This window comes from Lissotriton vulgaris, unplaced genomic scaffold (genome assembly GCF_964263255.1).
Source record: "Lissotriton vulgaris unplaced genomic scaffold, aLisVul1.2 SCAFFOLD_832, whole genome shotgun sequence".
In the NCBI taxonomy this organism is placed as follows: domain Eukaryota; kingdom Metazoa; phylum Chordata; class Amphibia; order Caudata; family Salamandridae; genus Lissotriton; species Lissotriton vulgaris.
The window spans coordinates 130,597-157,382 of record NW_028245555.1 but is presented as its reverse complement, the minus strand read 5'-3'; the positions used below and the strand labels follow the sequence as shown (position 1 = coordinate 157,382).

Genomic DNA, 26,786 nt, shown 5'->3' with positions numbered 1-26,786 from the left:
TCGGGAAACAAATGGAGTACCCTGGTGGTCAGTTATCAATTCTCGGGGGAACCCCATTCTAGCAAACAACTCCACTAGTTTTTGTGCGATGGCTGTTGACGTTGCGGCTCGTAGGGGAAATGCTTCCGGATAACGAGTGGCATAATCAACAACCACCATTACATACTGGTAACCTCGAGTAGATTTAGGTAGAGGACCCACTATTAAGCAAAAGAATACAAAGTTCCCCAGGGACAACTCAATGGGTATGTGTGTGTAAATATGGAATTAGAGCAGAAGCATGGAACGGGGTGTTCCCTTGTTGGAACTAGAAGACCTCACACACCCAGGAACCTAGGTGTCATGCTTCATCATTGGTCTCCTGCTCCTCGTCAGACTGGCGCTGCAATGTCCGACGGGTGCCGTAGGCGCTCTTTGTTGGAGATCTTTTGTTCCAGCCAATGGTTTGAGTGTGTGTAAGGGGTCTGGTGAAGGTGTAGTCGTGAGGGAATAGTGAGATTAAAAGAAGGTGAGCCAGTCCACAAGGGACTTTATTCACGTGGCTGACTCCCTTAGTTAAAATGGTGGGAGGGGAGAAAGGAACCGTGAGGTGCACAGTGGGCTAACTCAACCCTCTAAATAGGTCGACATGTTTCTTGCCTAACTGGCAATTCTTCAGGACCTCAGGTGCTAGGTACTACACAGTGAGAAAAATACACAATAAAATAAAGGAGATAGATACAACCTCACTGGGTCAATCAGGGAGCAGGCAAAGTGGTCCTGCTCTAGAGGGGAGACCCTAAGAGTAACCCTAAAGGGCCCCGCAGTCTGTTCCTGTGGGGCTGCTCGTTAAGGTAAGGTACCTGAAACATGAACAGCCTGGGTGTGAAACCTACCCCCAACGCAAGGCGCCCCAATCGGTTGCGCGGAACAGCTGGTGAGGACCCACTATATCAACCCGAAGACGGTCGTAGGTCTTCCCTATGATAGGAAGGGGAACTAAAGAAACTTTTGGTGGGACGTAAGGGTTACGTTTTTGACAAATTGTACACTCCTGACAATACCGCTTTACTTGTGCGTACACCCCAGGCCAAAAGAAATGGTTCACGATGGAGTTTGTGGTTTTCTCAGCACCTGAATGCCCCGCCAGGAGATGTGCATGGGCATAAAACATAACCTGATCACGAAAATCAGTAGGCACTATCAGTTGGGGGGTTGCCTCTTTGTTCCCTAATCTGTACAGTAGACCTTTTCTTTCTACAAAACATGGATATATAAGTTGTCCCTTATTCTTATTATTTTGGGCGTTCTGCCAAGCATGAGCAAGGAAAGCGTCATTTAGTTGTGCGGTTCTGAAGTGGGAGTCAGTCGCCCACGGCTCAGAGACTAACATATTGTTTGTTCCTGTTGTCCTGTTTTTATGTAGTGTTTCGGCCATGAGAGTGGAAAAGCACCTATTATCCGTTCCTATAATAAGTGGTTCAGGCAAGGCTGGGAGTACCCCTAATTCACAGTACACTCGGGTGCCTTGTTCAGTAGTAATGGTTACACCGGCTAAGGGATAGGTCTTAATATCACCATGTACACATTTAATCCTGACTGTGCGATCTGACAAAACATGAGAGGCAGGGATCAGATTCTTCTTAACTACTGAATGCGGCAGCCTGAGTCTAACAAGGTTCGTACTTTCTGTTGGTTGAGCAGTACACTTACATAAAAGGTAGGACCGGTTTCCTGGGCAAACATGATGGCGTGAGGCAAGTATCCCACTTCCATGGGTTCTTCTTCTCCCTTTTCTTTCTGTTTTCTACAATACCTGGCTATATGCCCCCACTCTCCACAGTCCTAGCATTGGGGTCCAGTCATAAGGAGTGGTTCAGGTCTATGGGGCCGGGCTTTCATCGGTTCAGACAATATTCTTGGAGGAGGTGTTTTTTTTTCAATTTTTATCGGAGTTGGGGTTTTAGTGGAACTTTCATTTTCACAGGGATTAGGACGGGATTGAGGTCTGGCATATGAGTTCGCCATCTCTATAGCTTGTTCTAAGGTTAGCCCTGCATGCTGTCTAAGCCAACGTTGGGTTCCATAAGGTAGGGCCTCTAAAAACTGTTCAAAATAGATTTTACTCATAACTTCCTCCATTGGGGAATACAGGGGTTTCAACCAGCGGTCAGCCGCCTCTTTCAATTAATAGAACAATGTTTTTGGTGCATCGGTCGGGAGCCCTCTCTCTTGGCGAAACCTCAGCCAATGGCTCTCGTCGTCAACTCCGAGCCTGTCCAGAACAAACTGTTTCACATGTCCTAATGTGGCAGTCCCATCCTTATTAGCTAATTGGCACGCCGCTGGAGCTTCCCCTGATAAAAGAGGTGCCAGGTAGAAAGGCCATCGTTCCCCCGGCCAAGCGCTGGCTCTAGCTGCTCTTTCGAAATTTAGAAAAAAAGAAACAGGATCCTCACCAGCCACATACTTCTGAAGGGGTACAACAGCGCCTGGGGGAGCAGCAGCGCTAGATTGCCCCAGGATGGCGATGAGCTGATTCTGTCCTTCTGCTAATTTGACAACATTGTCTGCGTGTTGCTGCATTGCGGCTGCGAGCGTTGCCCTGTCCTGGCCGGCCTGTTCAGTAGACTGTCCCACTGCCCATTCTAATTAAGCTTGACCTTCCCTCATTTGATCTAATAGGGCCTACATCTTATATCGGACAGAAGACTCCTATCTGGCTCGCCACTTGTAACCTTAAGGTTAACAAGGAGGGAAGGAGCCAATAGTGAGATAAGGAAGTTTTTATTTGGGCATACAGAAAGCTTGTCCAATAATTGGATGTCTTTAAAGTAATATCCAAAACTTGAGGATACACGTCTGGGTTCCTCTTCTTAGGTAGGGGTCTTCCGTAGAGGTTCCTCTTCACCGTCTCAGCCCCAAAACAAAAGAAAGGAGAGTGGCTATTAGGTCACTGCTTTGCTCAAGTTCATTCGACGGAAGGGAAAGGGAGTGAGGAAAACGTCACGTGAGAGGGTAAGAACAACACCAGTTTGTCCCTTCTAAAGCCACGCTACCTGGGGGTTGTGAAGTGAATGTGCCCAAGGAACGGAACAGTGCTCACAGAACCCTCCTGTTTCCTCGTTACCCCTCCCCACCTTTAAATGCAAAAAGAACTTGTATTCTGCCCCATACATTGCTTAGCCACGGTTCTTCCTGAGCGTGGCTGGGGGAAACGTAGTGTCGTTGGCCTCCTGGCTTATCCTTCGGTGTTCCTCGAACGCTGAGCGTGACCTCGTCTTCTTGGCCCGTCTTCGTCTGGTCTTCACAGGCTGGAAGTCCTTCGGGGTCGTCTTCGGTCTCCTCCGGTCCACGTCCGTCCTTCTCCTCTGGCCGGCTTCCTGCTTTCCTGAACTCGCTGACCGTCTCTTCCTCGTTCCGCCTTTCATGTGATGAAGCGACCACTGATAGGCCCACCAGATCCGACACCATCGAGGGAGGCTCGGTTTCAGGGATGTCCAGGCTTTCCTTAAAGGGCCCACTCCAGTCCTGCGGAGACAAAGTCACGGGGGATGACAAATGTGAGTCCGTGACCTGGTGACAAGTAGGAAATCAGGATCTTGTATCACCCTTTTACTGGGGGAAAAATCCTGGCTTGCACAGCTGCCCATCGGTACAACAGTTAGGGCCTCATTAAATGGTAGTAGAGGCTCTTGACTAGTTTTTCCAGGATTGAGGACCTCCGTAAGAATGGTTGGTTGGATGCTGCTCTCATGCTTGTAATACTATTACCTAGCATGAGAGAAGCGCTAGTATTCGGCGGAACGGGCTGTTTTTACGCACCCAGAGGGACTGGGAGACTATGCAGCCTGTGGAGGGGTAATAGGTCCCGATCCCTTACTGGCCGTTTGTTATTGAGCAAGTCTTGTTGCGATACTTGTCCTTGACAGGGGAACCCCTAACCCTCCAAATATATTCGAGGTCCAAGGTCATTGTCAGGGCAAGTCAAACTTATCGTGTTATTTCAGGAGAAAATTCCAATAAGCTGGATTGATACTGATAGTTATTTATATAAGGTGTTGTCACTCTTTCTGAGAAGATGAGCAAAGAAGTGACTGACAGCCAACGCGTGTTTCGCCCCTGTGTTTCGCCCCCTTACATGGCCATCCGGCCTGGGGCTTCCTCAGGACTGTACGTTCAAATACAGTAATTAACATAAAAGTGTAATTCCACATAACCGAGACATACAGAAGAGAAAAGGAGTGGATCCAAAACTATAGTAAAGAGAGAGCATCATCAAGAATACAGGAGTGCAAATAAATATATAAATTATTATATAGAATGTGGAAAATAGCAATAAGAATGAAAGAACAAAAATATGAAAAGGCAAGAAGCACACAGAAGCAATAACATTAGGTGGAATGCTGTGTAGAAGGACTCCCAATGTGGATCATTATATGTTGGCGATTCACGATATTGAATTACACAGTTATATATGTGCAACATATGATGTGACAAAATAAATTGAAGCCAAGGAGCAGAAAGATGAGTGTTTACATTAACATTTCAAAGAAAAGAACAGAGATAAATAAGTTATGCAGGCATAGTAACACAGGTGGAGGAAAGAGGGGGTGTGGGGGGAAAGCAAGGAGGGTAGACATTGAAATATTGAGAAAGGTCGTGACATACCGTGTAGAAGGAGTTATAAGGATTTCGCGCATAATGTGAAGGGTGTTAGTAACAGGAACGGAAAGGGCGGGGGGAGGAAGTATGAATTGTTAGATGGTGACATAAGTAACATCACAACATCGGTATGCAAAATTAAATTAAAGAGATAAAACATCAATTATTCAGGTCACGTTTGATCAACAGGGAGGCAGAATAGCAACAGTAGTGCAACAGGTCACGTGTGAATTGTGACAGAAAGTGTAATCAAAATAAATGAGGGAAACAGTATATTTACATGTTGAGTTTCCATGTTGGGGAAATCGTGTTTAAAGGTCCAATCTGGATAAAAAATAAATGACATTAGACTCATTATTCCAGGAAAGACAACGTCAGACAGCAATTCAGTGTCACAAGTAGTGGCCCTTATAGGTAAATGACGAGGATAGCGCCCCCTACCCCCTTAATGTGAAGTGCAGGTACAGGGTGGGTGTGTGGGGGAAAAAGTCTAATAAGGAGCGCGTTACGTGTGTGTGGGGGGAGGGGGGTGGGCTGCTGCATCCTGCCAGTGGTAGAACTGGGGCGGCAGTGCCGATTTCCTATTTAAAAATGCCGCATACCACCGCGCGGGGCAGAGATACCACACACGTTCCAGATAGACCGGACAGGCATTACACCTGTATTTCGTCAGGTAAGCTCCCCCGGGACTCCTGCCTTGCTCTCTCATTGCTTCTTTCGTCTCTCCCCACCCTGTCCACCTCTTGTTTTTAATCCTTACCGATATTCCCCCAGATCGACCAGGACGTCCCATCCTTTCCCTAACGACTCAAGTCTCCTAAGATATTTATTACGGTAAGAACGGACTACCACAAACTCTCATGAGGCGCGCACGCACCACCTCCCCAGTTGTACCACGGGCGAGATGCAGCAGCGCCCCACACACACCGTAACACGCTCCTTATTAGACTTTTTTCCCCCACACACCCACCCTGTACCTGCACGCCAGACCCAACCTGCACTTCGCATTAAGGGGATAGGGCGGCACAATCCTTGTTATTCTGTCACAATACACACGTGACCTGTTGCACTACTGTTGCTATTCTGCCTCCCTGTTGATCAAACGTGACCTGAATAATTGATGTTTTATCTCTTTAATTTAATTTTGCATACCGATGTTGTGATGTTACTTATGTCACCATCTAACAATTCATACTTCCTCCCCCCGCCCTTTCCGTTCCTGTTACTAACACCCTTCACATTATGCGCGAAATCCTTATAACTCTACTTCGTTCACACGGTACGTCACGGCCTTTCTCAATATTTCAATGTCTACCCTCCTTGCTTTCCCCCCACACCCCCTCTCTCCTCCACCTGTGTTACTATGCCTGCATAACTTATTTATCTCTGTTCTTTTCTTTGAAAAGTTAATGTAAACACTCATCTTTCTGCTCCTTGGCTTCAATTTATTTTGTCACCTCATATGTTGCACATATATAACTGTGTAATTCAATATCGTGAATCGCCAACATATAATGATCCACGTTGGAGTCCTTCTACACGGCATTCCACCTAATGTTATTGCTTCTGTGTGCTTCTTGCCTTTTCATATTTTTGTTCTTTCATTCTTATTGCTATTTTCCACATTCTATATAATAATTTATATATTTATTTGCACCCCTGTATTCTTGGTGATGCTCTCTCTTTACTATAATTTTGGATCCACTCCTTTTCTCTTCTGTATGTCTCTGTTATGTGTAATTACACTTTTATGTTGATAACTGTGTTTGAACGTACCGTCCTGAGGAAGCCCCAGGCCGGATGGCCATGTAAGGGGGCGAAACACAGGGGCGAAACACGCGTTGGCTGTCAGTCACTTCTTTGCTCATCTTCTCAGAAACAGTGAAAACACCTTATATAAACAACTATCAGAATCAATCCGGCTTATTGGAATTTTTTCTTGAAACAACACAATAAATTTGACTTGCCCTGACAACCACCTTGGAGCCTGTGCAGTCTGTGCCTGCTGTTCCCAATACAATAACCCGAAGTTATCTAAGTGCGCATGAGGGTTTGGCGGTCCTAAAACAGCTGCTTTATTATCATTTTATTTGACATGTTTTTATCCGGTGACTGCGTCAGTGGGGAGATGCTACTCTGTCATAACAGAGGAGCAGTGGCTGTATCCATAGGCTTTATACTGAAGGGTGCCCCTTGGTGGGTGGGGGCACCTTAAGCCACAGGGGCTTCAGTGGTCTGTGTTACGCCCAGAGTGCAACTTTCATACAGTGGCAGGGTGTTGAGCAGATCACCAAGACTGTAATAGAAGATGCTCAGAGCACTGATGCTAGCCTGCTAGTCACAATTAAATTGCTACTAATGAGACATTACCTGAGATTTTCTCACTAGCTTCGAAAAGCCTACCAAAAGAAGCAAAGTTGGTTACAGTTTAGTACTGACCTTGTTATGCGGTAGTTGCTTGTCAAAGATACTGTATGGTTTCCAGAACTCTCGCTCATGCCATAAATCTCTATAATAGGAAGATTCAGTCCTATGAAATACTCCAGGGTCTCCTTTGGGGTGATAGCACCTCCTGTGTAATGCAGGACACATCGATCAAGGCCCAAATCAGCCATCGAGAGCCCAAGGAATCCAGAGCCATTACTGTAATAGAAAGATTTAGAAGACAGTTAGAAGTTGAACTAGCAGAAATAATAAGCCTTTGCAAATGCATTAGGGTGGACATTATCCAAGCATCTCAGATAACCGTGATATTGGCAGAGATGGCTCTAAGCAGCAACTTCTTATGCCAGTTCATTTTTTGAGTCAATAGCACCTTGTATTGTAGGACTTGCACTTTCTCTTTTTGTAAGGGCCATTTACTCAAGAGTCAGAACTCTGGTTTGGCACAGGTCCTAGTGAGCTGCCAATCTGTGGAAGTAATGCTGATGCCCACCTGGGAGCTTCCAGTACTCAAATGCCTTAACAATCTAGCTCAGTTTGTAACTGTGGCACAAAAGTCAGTTGCAGGCAGGCTGGGAGCTTCCTCTCAGGTACGACTTGTGCTCTGCCTGAAAGGGTTACGTAAATGAAACCTTTCTACAGGAGCTGCTGCCAACAAAATCATTCATTTTGCATGTTTGCCCTTACATTATTCATATATAGAATGGGGTTCTTATCTCAAGTCATGTCAAGTCAAGAGTAACTTTATTTCGGTTTAAGAGAACCATAAAAGTTTGACCTGCTCGACACATCATCCCCGGACGTCGCCTTCCTGACAAAAACCTGTATGAACGACTCCTCCGCACCCGACATCGCCATAGCCATCCCAGACGGCTACAAGATCACCCACAGAGACCACACCAACGGAGTCGGAGGAGAAATCACCATCGTCCACAAGAACAGCGTCAGGGTCTCGACCAACACCGACAACACTCTCCGCACCGCCGAATACATGAACTTCCAGATCCACAAAGACCCCAACACCACCCTCAGAGGTACCCTCATCTACAGACGACCCCGACCCCAATTCAGCGACTCCATCGCCGACTTCATCAGCATGAACGCCCAGACCTCCACCGAATGCATCCACCTAGGAGACCTGAACTTTCACCTTGAGAACAACAACAGCAACTTCACCACCCTGATCGACAACCTCGCCAACCTCTGACTGAGGCAGCTCGTCACAATGCCTACCCATTCCGCTGGCCACACGCTCAACCCCGTCTTTTCCTCAAGCTCCCACGTCTCCTTCAGCCACACCACCGTACTCATCTGGACCGAACACCGCTGCATCCACTTCACCTTCCAGAACCTACCACATACCACCGCACCCAACAGATCCCCCGCCGCTGCTGGAGCAAAATCACGGAAGACCAACTATACGCAAACCACTGACACCTCCAACATTGACTGCGCCAACACCCTCGCCCCGATAAAGAAACCCACCCACAGAGGCACCAGCAAGAGAGCTAGATGATTCACCCCAGAACTCCTAGCCTCCAAGCGAACCTGCCAGAAAATAGAGAAGAATTGGCATAATGAAAAGACACCGGACAGCCTCGCACCCTACAAAGACGCCATCTGCAAACACCATCACGTCTGCAAAGAGGACCTCCTTCAAGGACCGCCTCGACTTCAACGCACACAACAGCATGGAGCTCTTCAACATTGTAAAGGAACTCTCCAACCCCAGCTCCAGCTCCAACACCAACGTCATCCCGCCGTCGCCAGCCCTGTGTGACTCCCTCGCCACCTTCCTCCACCGCAAGATCGCTGACATCCACGACAGCTTCAACGCCCAGACAGCCCCAATAGACATCGACACTCCAGACACCCCGCACACCATCGACCATGACCCCCTGCCAGCCTGGGCCAACGTGAACATAGATGACACCATCAAGACCATGAGCACAATCCACTCCGGCTCCCCGTCAGACCGACTCCCGCACCACAACTTCAACAAAGCCAGCAGCTCCATCGCACCCCACCTGCGCAACATAATCAATCTCTCCTTCTAGACCGCGACCTTCCCAGAGAAATGGAAACACTCCGAGATCAACGCCCTACTCTAAAAACCCAAGGCGGACCTGAGAGACCTCAAGAACCTCCGGTCCATCTCCCTGCTTTCGCTCCCAGCCAAGGTCATCGAGAAGATCGTCAACAGACAGCTAACCCGATACCTCAAAGAAAACAGCATCCTGGACCCATCCCAGTTAGGGTTCCGCAGCAACCACAGCACCGAGACTGCCTTCATTGCCACCACCGACGACATCAGGACCCTGCTGGACAACGGTGAGACCGCGGCACTCATCCTCCTAGACCCCTCCGCCACCTTCGACACCGTCTGTCACCGACCACTACTCACACGCATCCATGACGCAGGGATCTGAGACAAGGCCCTGGAATGGACCACCTCCTTCCTCTCCGGCAGAACCCAGAGCGTCTGCCTATCCCCATTCCGATCGGAAGCCTCCAAGATCATCTGCGACGTACCCCAGGGATCATCCTTCAGCCCGACACTGTTCAACATGTACATGGCCCCACTCGCACAAGTCGCCCGACAGCATAAGCTCAACATAATCTCCTACGCCAACGACACTCAACTGATCCACTCCCTCGCTAAGGACCCCCTCACCGCCAAATCCAACCTCCACGAAGGAATGAAGGCCGTCGCCGACTGGATGAAGATCAGCTGACTGAAGCTGAACACGGACGAGACGGAGGTCCTCATCCTCGGCTCCAACCCTTCAGTCTGGTACGACTCCTGGTGGCCCACGGCACTGGGAGCATCCCCGACACCCACCGCCAACGCACGCAACAGGGGAGTCATTCTCGACTCAACACTCTCCATGACCAAGCAAGTCAACGCAGTCTCCTCCTCCTGCTTCAACACCCTCCACATGCTCTGCAAGATCTACAGGTGGATCCTGACAGATAAAAGAAGAACAGTCACCCAGGCCCTCGTCAGTAGCAGACTTGACTATGAAAAAGCCCTCTACGCTGGAGCCTCGGCCAAGCTCATCAAACAACTGCAATGCATTCAAAACGCCTCTGCACGCATGACCCTCGATGTACCACGCCACAGACACATCACCCTCCACCTGAGAAACCTGCACTGGCTCCCCGTCAACAAGAGGATTTCCTTCAAGCTCCTCATCCACGCACACAAGGCACTCCACAAGACCGGCCCAGCCTACCTCAACAGACAAATCTTCTTCTACATCCCCAACCACCAGCTCCGTTCCGCCGTCCTCGCCCTCGCCACCGTTTCTCGCATCCGAAGATCAACCACCGGCAGCAGATCCTTCTCCCACCTCGCCGCCAAGGCCTGGACACCCTTCACCCTTCACCCTCCCACTGAGCCTACGACAGACCCAAGACCTGCTGACTTTCAGGAGGCTACCCAAGACCTGGCTGTTCGACCAGTAGCGTTCCCCCCCCCCCCCCACTTTTTTCCCCCCAGCGCCTTGAGATTCTCACAGGTAAGTAGTGAGCTCTACAAATTCTTGATTGATTTATAAAACAATCACAATAATACATTTAAAACAAGAAGCAATTCATTATATAGTACAATATAAAAATTCTATACATAAAATAATCAATTTAAAGCGACAAGCTATTACACAGTTCATCAAGGTACAACCGAATAACGTACAATAGTATGAAATTAAACCATACTTTAACAACCTCTTTGACTCATAACGCTTTCTAATAGCTATCAAGACTTTTTTGTAATTAGCTAATGCAGTCAGTCAGTCAGATATCTTTATTTCGGTTAATTAAAACCATAAAAGCAATACACAATTCATTATTAAACTTACATACATTATACAAATAAAATTTACAGATATACAAGTATACACATGATTGCAATTCATACGTTCATTCTTAAAACAAATAAAATCTTTGATACAAAGAGTAAATACTAAACAGTGTAGATAAAAAGAGGCCAACCCTGTCTCCCGCTATTCATAATACATTTTCCCAAAGAGTAGTTGAAAGATTATCGACCTAGTTAATTGGTCGTCTGGGTGAGTCTTAATTTATTTATTCGAGCTGCCGCTACCAAAAAACTGGCTACACTATATGTGACCTGCACAGAATTAAGCATTTGCAAATGTAGAAGTGCAGGCCTCACCTGGACAAAGTTAAGATCTTTCAAAATTGGGTATAGAAATTTTTTTCGGGCCACCAAATAGTGTTCACAAAACATCACTAAATGAAGCGTGTCCTGTGTTGAAAAACTGTCACAGGTACAGGGTGGGGTGTTTTCTGGGGTCCCCCACTTTGTGTAGGCACCAAGCACAAGATGAATGAGATTGAACCTGAACCTAAGTAAAAGAAAACGATGGTATGGTTTAGTCACATTTTAAATAAGGTTCCATGACTGGGGAGATTGATAATTGGTATATTGATCTCACCATAGGTTTACTAAGTTCAACCTCCTCCCTTTCTGCCTCCAACAGGTTTCGGAAATGTAACTTAACCCACCCTACATCCTCTTTCCTGAGGCCCCGTGGTGATAAATACATGTCCGGGCGCCCCAGCCTTACGCATGCCGCTCTAACATACGCAAGCCAGGGTATACTATCCGCTTTATCCAAGGCCATACAGTCTTTAAGTATGAGGTGGTTGAGCGTAATCTCCTCGTTTGTCCAGGTTTTAACCCATCGTAACAGGGGGGTCATTTTTAGGAGATCAGTAATGTATCCCAAGCCCACTTCACAATGGATTGAAAATGTAGGGGATGACTTTGGGAGTGACAAAAGAGATCGTATAAAATTATTTTCTATAGTTTGAATGCCTGGTGATGGTACATAGCCCCAAATATCGGCCCCATAGGATGCAATTGCTAAACATTTTGATTTATAAATGCGAATCATAGCCTCCATGGGTCTCGAGCCAAGTCTTTTAGAAAAGTTCATGAGTCCTGTGGTGGATCTTACAACCCCGTTGCCTTTAAGTTTCAACTGAGGCCCCCAGGTCCCTCTTTCATCAAAGGTAACACCTAAATAACAGAAAAAAGGTACCCTGGAGATTGGTGTTTCATTACATCTAAAAGTTTTGATCTTCATACTTTTCTTGCGTGGGCCAGTTACCATAACGTGGGATTTTGATGTATTAATTTTTAAATCCAAGGCTTCCATGAAGGAGCCAAAGTGGTCTAGCAGTCTTTGTAAGCCGGTGCCTGTGCGAGCAAGTAGGACGGCGTCATCCGCGTACAGGAGGACTGGGATGGATGACCCTCCCATACGCAGAACATCCAGGGTAGCTAGGTTCAAAGATTTACCCAGGGAATTAATATAGAGTGTAAATAGGAGAGGGGCCAGAATACAACCTTGTCTGAACCCTCTCCCTGATCTGAATTGCTCAGTACACCTACCGTCCCTTGTTACCCTAACAGAAGCGGACAAATTCTGATGAAGATCGTGTAAAAAATTAACCAAGGTAATGTCCAGACCCATGTCCCGCAAAATAAGCCATAGTTTGGAGCGGTTAACTAAATCAAATGCGGAGGATAAATCCATGAAACCTAAATATAAAAACCCCTCCTTCAACACTGTGTATTTACTAATAATAAGGTGAAGATTTAGACATTGGTCCATGGTCCCCCTATGTGCTCTAAAACCATACTGGAGGTCAGAGAGAACCCCACTCCCCTCAAGCCAATCCCCAAGTCTTTGTAGAATGACTCTGCCCAAGATTTTAACAGCAGAGTCCAACAATGAGATTGGCCTGTAGCAGGCAGGATCCCCCCTGTTCCCCTTCTTAAAAATCGGGACAATAATAGAGGTGGACCAGGAAGATGGGAAGCCTGCTGAAGGTATAGCATTAAAGACGTTAGTATTTTGGACCAAAATTGAGGATACTGGATGTAAAGATCGGCAGGGACCCCATCGGGTCCAGGAGCCTTATGTTTGCTTGTATCTTTAATCGCCCTTTCGACCTCGGAGATGGTAAATTTCATGATCATGGTGTTTCGAGAAGGCACTATAACTGGGGAAGTTTGCACCCCTAACTCAGTTTCATAGATTTGTTTAAAATGGTTAAGCCATCTTTCGTCTTCGATCACACAGTCCATATCTGTTTTCCCATCCTCGGTGAAAAAAGGTTGATTAATAATGGCCCAAAATGCTTTGCTATCTCTCAGTACGTCTGTGGATAGAAGTTTGTCCCAGGCTTCCTCCTTGATTTGTTTCTTACGCTTAGCAAGTGCAAGTTTATAATCCTTTCGGTGGCTCGCCACAAGTGTCTTATCTCTAGGTCTGTGTTTTAAGTGCTTTCAGTAAGGCACTATTCATGAGCGAGCATTCCTTGTCAAACCATTTGTATGTCTTCTTAATACCTTGTGAGCCGTTCCTGGACTCTAAGTTCTTGGAGATCCTTGAGCATATCTCAACATAGGCAGCCACAACATCAGGTCCTAGTGAAGTGGGATCAAGGCAGACTGCCATCTTTGCCTCGGTTTCCTGCGCTAATGTTTGGAAGAAGTTTTCTGGAACAATCTTCTCCCATTTTATCCTCCTACCCTGCTCCTTAGTTGAAAGATCTCTTGGGGCAACCACACCTGTGTCTCTTCCAGTCAGAAAACAATCCAGATCCACGGTCAGTAAAACAGGGTTGTGATCGCTAAAAACAGCGGTCACCACCCTGTATTCCCGTGCTTTTGCTAGCCCCCCAGATGATACAAAAATGTAGTCAATTATGGTATTTGCGTCTCTCCCAATAAATGTGGGCACTCTGGTCTCATTATTACCAAGGCCTAGTTCAAATAGGTTTAAGTTGGCAAGAAGGTTCTCAAGCCCCTCACCCTCCTTAGTATGTTCGAAGTGGGGAATCCCCTCAACCGGTGATCCTCCATATCTGTCATTATAACAATCCCCCTCACAGGGGTGAATATTAAAATCGCCCAGGATAACCATCTCTGGCACGGAAGTGCAATCGTGTTTATAGACTGACAAAAAATCTGACAGGGCAATCAGGTGCTCATTCACAAAAGAGCCCTCCCTGGAATTATAAAAATTAATAAATAAAAAAGTTTGATGGTCCGAAATGGCCCACTCAATTATAAGCCTGTTCATAGGAGCAGGTTAAATTTTTTTAAAAACCCCAACCAGGTTAAGTGAAAACAGAATAAGTAGGCCTCCCTTAGCTCTCCCTCTTACACCCGATACTGCTGGAGTGGAGAAACTGTGAAAGCCATCCAGAGAAAAACAAGTTGATTTATCCCAAGTTTCTTGGAAGGCCAGTATATCATATTGTTTGACAAAACCCTGCCAGATAGGGTCTAAAGCCTTAGCAGTTATCCCTGCCACATTCCAAGTAAGGATTTTGCAAACTGTTTTTTGGGAATTATACGTCACCCTAACCTCAGCAGCATCAGGACCCTTGTCAAAAGTTGGAATTAGATTTAAATTCTGCATGTCCGGAATACTATTTTCCTTTTGCAGAGGGGTAAGGAAGATATGAGTCCTCTGTCCAGTTGGCAGGCCCTGTTTTTGTCAGTCAACCCAGTCCGTGGTTGACAGACATTCATAGTGGTTAGCAGTTGGGAAGTTAAAGTAATTATCATACCCATATGCAGTCTGGTGGTAATAATGTGGGTGACTATTTTGTGGCCCTGCGACAAACCCACCTTGAAGCGGTCTGCCTCTTCTTCTCCTAACCAAGTTCCATTCCTCATCTCCACCCTCATCCCAGCCATAAGGTTGCGCCTCCCATGGGGGGTTAAACCTCTGCCTGGTTTTTTGGTCTTGTGGGCCTCTTAACCAACTCCATCTTTTGTCTACTTGGTTCCCCTATAGGTAGAAGTAAGAGAGGGGCCTAGCAGTGACCGTGCTTGCTTGATATCTAGAGGATCCTCTACATATGTGTTCTACCACCTGTGTGTTCTCGAAAGTGACCACAACACAATCCCCCTGTAAATTTTTTCTATTCCCTCCCACCCATGGGGTTCTTTCCACCATTAGAATATTGCTTGGAATGTTCGGGGTAAGGGATGGTTTTTGGAGAGCCCGTGGCACACTTTATTTTTCAAGGCCTGGTAGGATTCTACTCCAGATGGTGAGATTTCAGTGACTCCAGTAAGAATCACTACATAGGGGCAGGAATCTGGGGGGAGATGGATGTTTCTGCGGGCCGCTACCTTAACTCTAGGGTCCAGGTCGGGATTTGTAGTCAGCGGAGTGGGATCATTAGATTTAACTTGGGGAGTTAACTTAGAATTAGTTGAATTCTCTGGTTGTTTTGGGTCGGGGGTCTTTGCTTTAGTGCCACCCAGGTTTGCAGTGTTACTAGGGTTCTTAGGAACATTGTTTTTAGCCACAGTGACGCTTTTGCCAGCCAAGGATGACTTATTAGCTGACTTGTTAACTGTGTTCGCAACATAGGGTGTCTTAGCATTCAAGGTAAAGCTTGGGGCACTTATATCCTTATGAATGTTTTTCAAGATAGTTTCTAAGCAGCGTAATCTAGCCTCTATGGGTTCGAGTAGGGCTTTTAACATATTAAAAATGTTATTATTATTCGTAATTAACCCGCTCCCATCTTGGCTATGTTTGGCTGGGTTAGTGACTCCACCACTAAGTTCCAGGATTTCCTCCAGACTATTGTCGATAATAGTGTCGTCTGGAAGACTTAGAGGCAAGCCAACTTTTGTCGAGTGCGCCCCCCCCCCGTGTCATTTGCACAGTCTGTCGGATTATTATTCACAATTGCCGGGTCTAAGATGGTATTGCCTCGGTTGTGGGCAGTTTGTGCTTTTTTCCCTTTAAGGGTGGTAGATTTGTTGACCTTTTGTTTAGGGATAGCCCCTTCTTTCAAACCCCTTTGATTTGTGGCACTTGCCGAAGGTGGATTGTCTGACTCATTTCTGTCTGAGCCACTCTCTATCAGAAGATTAAGATTCGGAGTGGCTTCCAAGTCTTGTGAGCTTAAGACATCAGAATCCCCGGTATCCCCGATGGTATGTACCATGGCGAGAGTATTGGGGCGGGACTCGGTGTTGGGCGTGCATGCCTGGGCAATAAGCCCTAGAGAAGATCTCTTAGCCATCGCTAGGTCTTGGGACACCCTCCTGTCCATTAATACCATCCCCTCATCGATTAATGCATGGGTACGAACAATAAAGTCGTCCAAAGTCCCGGTTAATTTTTTCGCTCCTGCAACAGCCATGCTTCTGGTCTCCCGACAATTCATGGCAGACCCCAATGCTAATCTCAAATGACTGTTTAGGAGTGTTGGCAGTGTAATGACAGGTCCATATACTTAGGGCTTAGCGATGAATGACAAAAATCCCTGTATCGTGTAATTAGATATTAGCAAACTTACAGTTTCTTTGTCCAAACTTTACTTGGGCTGAAGAAGATCGGGCAGGGGTGGTGGCCCAGGCCAGGCTCCTCAGGCCTCTGAGGGCCACAGAGGGCCCGCCCTTAGCCCGGGCTTCGCCCCGGGCGTCCCGCGAGACGGAAGTGATGCCGCTTTTAATCTCCTCCTGGCGCTGAGTGGTAACGCGGCAGACCGCACAGCACTCTGGGGGATGTAGTCTGCTACACGCTCGTCTCTACCTGCTGCCGCGCTCCAGCTGGTCAATGAGCGTCGGTCAGCGGGAGACAAGCGGGTGAATTACATGCAGCGTCAGCTGCAGGCTCCGTGGTTCCCCAAAGCTTGCTCAGGGTGCAAATGGCAATGGCGGCGTCAGGCAGCAAAAGGTTTCCCCCTCTTCAAGGAAGTGATGCTGCTTTTAATCGCCTCCTGGCGCTGAGCGGTAACGCTGCAGACCGCACAGCACTCTGGGGGATGTAGTCTGCTACACGCTCGTCTCTACCTGCTGCCGCGCTCCAGCTGGTCAATGAGCGTCAGTCAGCGGGAGACAAGCGGGTGAATTACATGCAGCGTCAGCTGCAGGCTCCGTGGTTCCCCAAAGCTTGCTCAGGGTGCAAATGGCAATGGCGGCGTCAGGCAGCAAAAGGTTTCCCCCTCTTCAAGGAAGTGATGCCGCTTTTAATCGCCTCCTGGCGCTGAGCGGTAACGCGGCAGATCGCACAGCACTTTGGGGGATGTAGTCTGCTACACGCTCGTCTCTACCTGTTGCCGTCAGCTGCAGGCTCCGTGGTTCCGTGGTTCCCCAAAGCTTGCTCAGGGTGCAAATGGCAATGGCGGCTAATGCAATGCAGAGACAGGGGTAGCCAAAGTGTGCAAAAAAATAAAACCATCAATGTATGTGCTGGGGTGAATTTTCCTTAATAGTGGGGCTAAATGTTTTTCCTAACCACTTTATATAACTACAGAATAGAATAAAGTGTATAGTGCTTTGGTTGGTCAAATTGCCACAGGGATAAGCCATTAGATTGTCTACTCACCTTCTTTGATGAGGAAATGCCAACAAAAAATGCGCAGTGGCTAGACAGAATCTGGTTAAAAGGAATCTAGTCTGTACATTAGTGGTAAAGGTTAGATAGTATTGTTGTGGGACGGGCAGTTAGATAGTATTGTTCTGGGATGGGCAGTAAACGAAGGGCGCCCGTATTCTCGTGTTGGGAATAACGCATAATGGCCCTGGTGTGATATGCCTCTTTGATGATGGTTTTGGCATTCTCTGGGATACAATCAGGATTGTCATAAAAATGCCCAGTCCTATCTATTGAAATTTGTCCCTCACAAGTTTGTGCAGTCTTTGATTGCTTCTCTTGATAACATTAATTCTTCTGACAACCAGATTGTTGCCCATAAAAGCAGAGGGGAGCTGCCTATGCCGTCCTCTATGAACTCTAACCCCAATTCTCCATGACAGAAGAGTGTGGGGGCACTATCCGGGGTCATCAGCATTCTTCTAGCAAAACTTGTAGTTGACGGCTTTTATAGTGTCCCACACCCCTGCCCCATAGGTAGCAACCGACAGGCATTTTGCTTTATATAGGTTGATTAGTTCTCTCACAGGCATATGACCTACTCTGCAAGCAAAGCGGAATAGAGCGTCGACAGCCCTACTTGTGTGATGCACCCTTAGTGTTATAAGTGGTTCCAGTTCAACTGATTGTTGAATAAATTCCCCAAATATGTAAAATTGTTTAGTTTTTCTATTCTTTTGTCCCTTACAAAGAAGTTTTTTTGTTTTGCTAGATTTGGGGCCACGTAGCATGAGATATGATTTGATAAAATGTACTTTTCAATCAAGTGATACCATAAAATCAGTAAAAGCATTAAGGGATTTTTGGAGACTATTAGCTGTCAGTGCCATTAATACTGTAGCATCCGCATATGATGATAATGGGATTTAGTTGCCACCAATACTGGGGTAATCATTCTCCTTGCTTAGCAAAAAAAGCCTCTAGGCCATTTGTGTAAATTAAAAACAGGAAGGGGGCCGGAATGCACCCTTGCCGGACACCTTCAGTTGTTTCAATCAGGTTTGCCCTTTTACCTTGAGTGCCACATCTTACAGCAACCGTGGTGTTAAGAGTGTAGTCTACGAAAGAGAGATATCAGTGCTTCTTCTATACCTGTGCTCCCCATCAAGGCCCACAATCTATCCCGGTTAACAGTGTCAAAGGCACTAGACAAGTCCATGAAGGCCAAGTGGATAGAGCCCTTCTTGACCTATGTGTATTTATTGATAATTATGGACAGATTAAGGCATTGCTTGGTCGTGCCCAGCCCCCTTCTAAAGCCATATTGTGTTTTAACTATGACCACTGTGTTAGACGCCCGGACCTCTAATCGGACAAGGAAAAACTCTGCCCAGCACCTTGGCTGTGGCGTCAATGAGTGAGATTGGCCTGTATTTCTTATCTCACTATCCCCATGGAAAATATCAAGTAAGAAAACTGCTGATAATCACAGAAGTGTGTTGCAAAACGGAAACTTCCACAGTGTAGATGTAGACATCTTTAATAATGCCACACAGCATTGACGTCTGCCTACTGCCATGCAGACAGGAAAGCAACTACCCTCAAGCATTCTACATTTCAAATATGAAACAGGAGCAAGAGTTTCTTAAGTTAAACATAAACATAGACAACACATATAGCTACAACACTGATAAGGAGCTGTCTACAGATGCTCCCTGGATAAGGGATCATGATCTGCTTAAATCCCTGTGTAGCCCACCATATCGAATCCCTCTCTCTTGCTCTCTCCCAGATGAATTACAAAACATAGCACAGCATGCAAATAATGAAATACTTCAAAGAAAAAGCAAAAATCTGAACCTTTTACCACCATCTCCGGCACAACAACTGATTTCGCTCTGACCTGCTGCTACGTCAAGGTCTCTCTGAAGCGATGTCCTCATCTATTCTCTGCCCGGCACCTGCGGTCGGATGAGACCCCTCCAGGTATTACGGTGAGGTTTGCGACGATGCACAGTTCAGGAGAGCCTGCAACACCTACCTCAGGGTCGAGATCGATCCATCAGTGAGCGCACCCTGCCTCATCTCCTCACTCTCTTGCTGAATGTTCGTTGTCCATAGACGGACCTTCGCGTAGGGCAGGGTACGCATACGCACATGCAATGGTACTTGCGGGACGTATGCTGCCTATGGTCGGTTCTCGAGGTGCGTGTCATGTTTGATCTGGAGTCATTTGCTTCCCGATGAACAAGTTACTTACCTTCGGTAACGCTTTTTCTGGTAGATACAATATCTGCCTGTGGATTCCTCACCTTGTGAATATCCCCCTTGCGTCAGCAACATTCGGAAATTCTTTTGTAGCCTCGCGCCGACGTGGACTCGGACCTCATAGAGACACGACATCGCTCGCGACTCCGCTGACGTCACCGACGCCTACAACTGGCCCACGCCGGCGTGATGACATCAGTTCCGCCCTTTTTTCCGTCCCATCGAGGCACACGGACGGACCAATGACAGTAGATATATACAAAGTATACACAGTATACAATAGTCAAGGCAAAACACACAGTGTAAAGCAAATGCAGGAAAGCAATACATTTCCTTGACAACAAAATAAATATACATTACAGTACAATAACTCTGGCATAGAAGAGTGGACAACGGGGAGGCGGGTGGGTCAGTGAGGAATCCACAGGCAGATATTGTATCTACCAGAAAAAGCGTTACCGAAGGTAAGTAACTTGTTTTTCTGATAGATACTTCTACCGTGTGGATTCCTCACCTTGTGAATAGAGTCCCACAGCAGTCCCCACTCCCGGAGGAGGGTGTCCACTCTTCTAAACCAGGAAATCCTGAAGGACAGAGCGCGCAAAGTGGCCGTCCCTCCTGACTTCGGTATCCAAGCAGTAATGCTTCGCGAAAGTGTGGAGGGAAGACCAAGTTGCCGCTCTACAAATATCCTCAACAGGCACACCTCTAGCCAACGCTGAGGTCGAAGACTTAGCTCTTGTAGAATGAGCCCTTATACCCTCTGGAGGTTCCTTACCGGCCAAAGAGTAGCAGATCTTAATGCAGAGAACGATCCATCTTGATAAAGTTCTTTTATGGACCGCTCTTCCCTTCTTGCAACCAGCAAACCCAACGAAAAGCTGGTCCTCCAAACGAAAATCCTTGGATCTGTCCAAGTAAAAGGAAACCGCCCTCTTAGGGTCCAGATGGTGCAGTCTCTCTTCCTCCTTAGAAGGGTGAGGGGGAGGTTAAAAGGATGGTAGGGTAATGGACTGACTCAAATGAAAGGGAGTCACCACCTTAGGCAGAAAAGCAGCCCTGGTCCTGAGAACCATTCAATCAGCATGAATGGTCAGGAAAGGGGGCTTAGAACTCAGAGCTTGAAGCTCACTTACCCTCCTTGCCGAGGTTATTGCAACGAGGAAGACTGTTTTAAAGGTAAGAAGCCTCATGGGACATTTGTGAAGAGGCTCAAACGGAGCACCCATCAGAAAGGACAAAACAAGATTTAAATCCCACTGAGGCACAATAAAAGGTGAAGGAGGAAACTTATTTGTGAGGCCCTTCAAAAATCTCAAGACAACGGGAGACTTAAAAAGAGACGGCTGGTCAGGCAAACAGAGAAAAGCTGACAGCGCCGAAAGGTAGCCCTTCACAGTAGCAACAGCAAGCCCCTGTTGCGCCAGAGAAAGAGCAAACTGTAGTATACCAGATAAATGGGCTCTCACAGGGTCAATAGACTTCTCCCTACACCACTCAACAAATTTCGACCATCTATAAGAATAGATGGACTTAGTGGAGTCACGCCTGGCGGATAAGATGACATCCACAACGTCAGACGGGAGGGAAAAGGAATTCAGGTTGCCCCGCTCAATCTCCAGGCATGAAGGTGTAATGTCTGGAGGTGGGGGTGTAGAACCTGCCCCTCCATCTGAGAGAGGAGGTCTGCCCTGAGAGGGAGACGGAGCGGCCGGTGAGAGGAGAGGTGGAGAAGATCTGAGTACCACACCCTTCTTGGCCAATCTGGGGCGACCACTATAACTTGGGCCCGGTCTTGGCGAATCTTCCTCAGAACCCGAGGAATCAAGGGTATGGGAGGAAACGCGTAAAGGAGCTGACCTCCCCAGCTCAACTGAAACGCGTCCCCCAAGGCTCCTTGCATCGGATACTGGAGACTGCAGAATGACGGGCAGTGAGCATTCTCGCGAGTGGCAAACAGGTCCACCCGAGGAGTCCCCCACATCTGAAAGATGTTGTGAACCACCTCCGGGTGAAGCCTCCACTCGTGGTCAGCAGAGAACTGCCGACTGAGACCGTCTGCCCGAACGTTCAGAACCCCGGCCAGATGATTTGCCATCAGACAAATCTGATGGTCCTGAACCCAGGACCAGAGACGTAGTGCCTCCCTGCAGAGACACTGCGATCCCACTCCTCCCTGTTTGTTGATGTACCACATCGCGGTCGTGTTGTCCGTCAGGACTTGAACTGACTGACCGCGAAGGGAAGGGAGGAAGGCCTTGAGCGCTAAACGAATCGCCCGCAATTCTAGAAGGTTGATGTGAAGCAACCTTTCCTCTGGAGACCAAAGACCCTTTTTCTAAATAGCCAGCTTGTGTACTAAAAGTCTGCCTGGGTATATACCTCTACATAAAAAAAAACAAAGACCCTTGACCTCCAGATCCCCCAGATGAGCACCCCACCCTAGAGTGGATGCATCCGATATCACCGTGGCCACCGGAAAAGGCAGATGAAAAGGCTTCCCCTGAGACAGGTTGCCTTCCACGCCCCACCAAGACGGATCCGCTGCAGTTTCTCTGGAGATCTTCACTGACTCCCTGAGATCTCCGTTGTGCTGATACCACTGCCTGCGGAGGCACCACTGGAGTGCCCTCATGTGCCAGCGTGCATGGTTGACCAGGAGAATGCAAGAAGCCATCAGACCGAGCAGGCGAAGGACCTTCAGGACCGGAACAACCGCTCCATTGTAAAATAAAGGGACCATTTCCTGTATGTCGCGAATCCTTCGAGGTGGAGGGAATGCACAACATACAGTTGTGTCCAGTACAGCACCAATGAACAGGTTGCGCTGGGAGGGCACCAGGTGAGATTTGGGTACATTTATCGAAAAACCCAACCTGTACAACAACTGGGTTGTCTCCTGCAGATGATGAAGCTCAATCTCCGACGACTCCGCTTTGATCAGCCAGTCGTCCAGATAGGGGAATACAGGAATCCCCGATCTTCTGAGATGCGCCGCCACCACTGCCATCACCTTGGTGAAGACTCGAGGCGCAGTAGTAAGTCCAAACGGAAGGACCGCAAACTGATAGTGCTGCGAACCCACCGTAAAACGGAGATACTTCCTGTGCGACTTCAGGATGGGGATGTGGAAATACGCATCCTGCATGTCGAGCGACACCATCCAGTCTTCTTCCAGCAGAGCCTGAAGAACCTGAGCAAGGGTGAGCATCTTGAATTTCTCCTGCTTCAGGTAAAAATTCAAGATCCTGAGATCCAGGATAGGACGAAGCCTGCCATCCTTCTTGGGAATCAGGAAATACCGGGAGTAGCATCCCTGACCCCTTTCCCGCTCTGAGACCACCTCTATCGCACCTTTCCTCAATAGAGTTTGGACTTCGTCCTGAAGGAGAAACAGATGTTCCTCTGAGCAATACCCTTGGCAAGGAGGGTAATTGGCAGGGAATTCCCGAAAGGGAAGGGCATACCCATTTTCTACGAGATTGAGAACCCAAAGATCTGATGTAACCGATTCCCAATCTCGTAAAAAGTGGGTAAGCCGGCCCCCCACTGGGCCTACATGATCCTGAATGGCGGATCTAGGGCTGCTTTTCTGTGGCTGGGGGGTTGGTGGAGGTAGAGGAGGAATTGGGCTGACGCCCTCGAGGACGTGCTCTCTGCTTCCCCCTGTATGATCTATACAAGGTATTCTGCTGCTGCTGCTGTTGTTGCTGCTCCTGTCCTTGTCTATATGTACGAAAGGAGCGGCCAAAACCTCTAAACTTCCTGGTCGTAGAACCTCTGACCTGAAGGCCAAGAGATCTAGCCGTCGCCCTGCTGTCCTTGAATCTTTCCAAGGCCGCATCTGCTTTTCTCCCAAAGAGCCCCTCACCATCGAAAGGCAAATCCAATAAAGCAGACTGCACATCAGTTGAAAAATCGGATGACTTCAACCAGGCTGAACGCCTAGTGCCCATGATCCTTGCCACAGAATCCGCAGTATCAAGCCCGCTTTGGATGACTTGACGGGCAGCCGCTTGAGTCAGACAAGGCTTCCTCAAAGTCTTTTCTGCTATCCTCAGGAACCTTCGGGATTAATGAACGCATAGAGTCCATTAGAGCATGAATGTATCTTCCCATAAGGCAAGTGGCATTAGTAGATTTCAGTGCCATACTAGCCGAAGAAAAAGTCTTTTTAGCAATTTGGTCCTGTTTCTTGGCCTCTTTGTCGCCAGGCACCTGCGGAAAAGCCCCAATCGACTTTTTAGAACATGCAGCCTGAATCACCAAGCTCTCAGGAGACGGGTGTGATGACAAGAATGCAGGGTCCTCAGGAGCCACCCTATATCTCCTAGCCACGTTCTTGGAAACTGCAGGAGCAGAGAAAGGCTTTTTCCATACCTCCATAATGGGTTCCTTTAAGGCTTCATTAAATGGAAGTAAAGGCTCCTCTGCCTGACTTGGAGAATGAAGAACCTCAGTCAGTAAATTCGTCTTAAATTCGACAGTAGGCAAAGACAAACCCAACAGTCCAGCTGCCTTCTTCATGACTACATGATACGGTTGAACATCCCTGGAGGGAGTATCAGATCCCGAAGGCAAAGACCATTCCGGGGAAAACTCGAGACCACTTGCCTCTGCCAGGTCGTCGAAACTGCCCCCATCCAGCTCACCTTCCTCCATGTCAGAAGAAGACTCATCAATCCTCTGTTGTTCAAGCAGACGTTGAGCTTCTCTTCGAGACCTGAATTTGACTCGAAGTGCAGCCGAATCCAAAGCCGAATCCGACGGCTCCGGAGCCGACTTCGGAACCGAATCCGAGGGCTTGGAAGGAGGATCCATAGACTTGCTTGGAGCCGGTGACGTCGGAGCCGTAGTCATCGACTTCGGGCGGGCCGGCGTCGATACCGGCGTCGACCCTGGTGGAGCTTGGTACTGCCACAGCGGAGTCTGGGTTGGCATGAACGGCATGAATGGTGCCGGAGCATATGAGTGAGGAACACCCAAATTAAAGGACATAGTACCCATGGGACCCGAAGGCGCACCAGAGGGGAACCATGATCTAGAGAAAACACCATACATCGCGTTTAAAAACGCGGAAGGGTCCTGACCTGGTGTCGGGAATGGTGGATGCTCAGGATGACCACGAGGTAGTTTGAATCTGTTTCTTCAACAGGATTCGAAGACTCTCCCTCAACAGGAACTCCATCGGCGTCATCCGGAGTCGGAGAATGAGCCGGAGACGGAGTCGGATCCGGAACCGGAGTCGGAGAATGGGCCACCGACTCCGGAGGCGAAGCCTCACCTTCATGATCCGACACTTGTGGAGGAATCACCTTCGACTTCACCCTCCTGTCAGACCTTGATCTTGAACCAGACTTATCCCCTGAATGATGACGGGATTCATGCCTCCTCTTCTTATGCTTTTTCGAAGAACAGGAAGCGTGGTCAGACGAAGACTTAGAGGCCGACGCCTCACGAGACCTCGACCTGGATCTCGACTTCGATCTCTTCGAGTGCTTCGAAGACTTTCTAACCTTACTTGCTTTAAGCTTGGCCACCAGGAGCTTCGATTCCTGCTCTCGAAGAGACTTCGGATTCATCTTCTGGCATGATGAACACCCTTCAACGTCGTGATCCGAGCTCAAACACCATATGCAGTCTTGGTGAGGGTCCGTAACGGACATCATCTTCCCACATTCTCTACAAGGCTTAAACCCTGTCTTCTTTGTCGACATGACAATCGAGCAAAAAGGTCAGAGAATGGAGAATCGAGGAAACAAAGTAATAGGATACTAGAAGCTACATAGTAACCTGTTAAACCGTTAGCGTCGACGATGCGGAAAAAAGGGAACTGATGTCATCACGCCAGCGTGGGCCTGTTGTAGGCGTCGGTGACGTGTCTTTATGACGTACGAGTCCACGTCGGCGCGAGGCTACAAAAGAATTTCCGAATGTTGCTGACGCAAGGGGGATATTCACAAGGTGAGGAATCCACACGGCAGATGTATCTATCAGAAATGCGACCAATAAGGATTTTTGGCTATGAATAAGGCATAGCAAGTCTGCCGCATCTGCAACATACTACACGGCTCGTTGTTACTAATCCGTCAGCCACAGAGCCCATCCTACCTCATCCCCGCACTCAGCTGCAGTATGGCGAGTCATTTAGGACACTTGCATGTTGGACCTGGAGTCCATGCCTTGCACTCTGTGTAAGTATGGATGAACGGCCCAACCTTCTTTATAAAGGGTCCTCCACCTCCACACCGCACAACTAGTCCCAGTGAGACCCCGTCCACCCTCGAACTACAATTAGGCCCAACAAAACCTGACTGAACTTCCAGGGGCTCCCACGTGATATAATTTCTAAGGATCCCGACCAGATCTCCCATCTCTTCCCCTGGTGTTTACCTGAGCCCCAATCTCCTCCTGGCAACCCTCACCCAGGAACGTCAGCAATCAAAGTCATGCTCTGGGCTGGTCGATCGCAGTTGCTGAGGGAGTGTCGCATTTATAGGTTCCGGCCCAGCTGGAGAGGGATGAGTCCAATATTTACCAGGAATCCTCATGTTCAAGATGGCGCCCATTCCCAGCTAATAGGCATATGAGTATCGACTCAGTCCTACATTGAATATAAACAAGAAGTTTTGGCATCATTCATTGGCATTAAAATAAAGGTAAGACTTGTCTCTATGCAATCTGAAATTGCAGTGAGCATTCAATGTCAGTAAAAGGAAGGTAAGACTAGTCTTTATGCATTCAAACAATGAACTGAGGAATAAGGTAGGACTATTAATTTGGATCGACAGTTTCGGCCATATTGTAATGGGTTTTCGTTTATTGCCTTCTATAGGATTGTCTGGTTTTTCCCTGACCCCTTACATACCACTTGATGCTTCGCTTGGCTATTAGGCCCACCACCAATTAGTCTACTCTCAAGTTAAATAAAATCATCATAACTCACAGACTACATAATATTCAGCTTGGCCAGTAGATCCAGCGCCAATTTTTCTACACTATAATTATATAACAATTAACTATGTCCATCATTGTAGGAAGGTG

The 26,786-nt window shown here is 47.7% G+C and overlaps 1 protein-coding gene across 1 annotated transcript in view; it reads right to left on the bottom strand.

Annotated features, from left to right (window-relative positions):
* LOC147666349 (long-chain-fatty-acid--CoA ligase ACSBG2-like) overlaps window positions 1-26,786 on the bottom strand; it is a gene marked incomplete at its 5' end in the record, with an annotated part of 191,942 nt that overhangs the window by 97,954 nt on the left and 67,202 nt on the right. Inside the window, one exon of the mRNA XM_086949102.1 lies at window positions 7,084-7,287. Within this exon, the coding sequence (XP_086805228.1) occupies window positions 7,084-7,287 (204 nt within the window). The remainder of the gene's footprint in view (window positions 1-7,083; window positions 7,288-26,786) is intronic.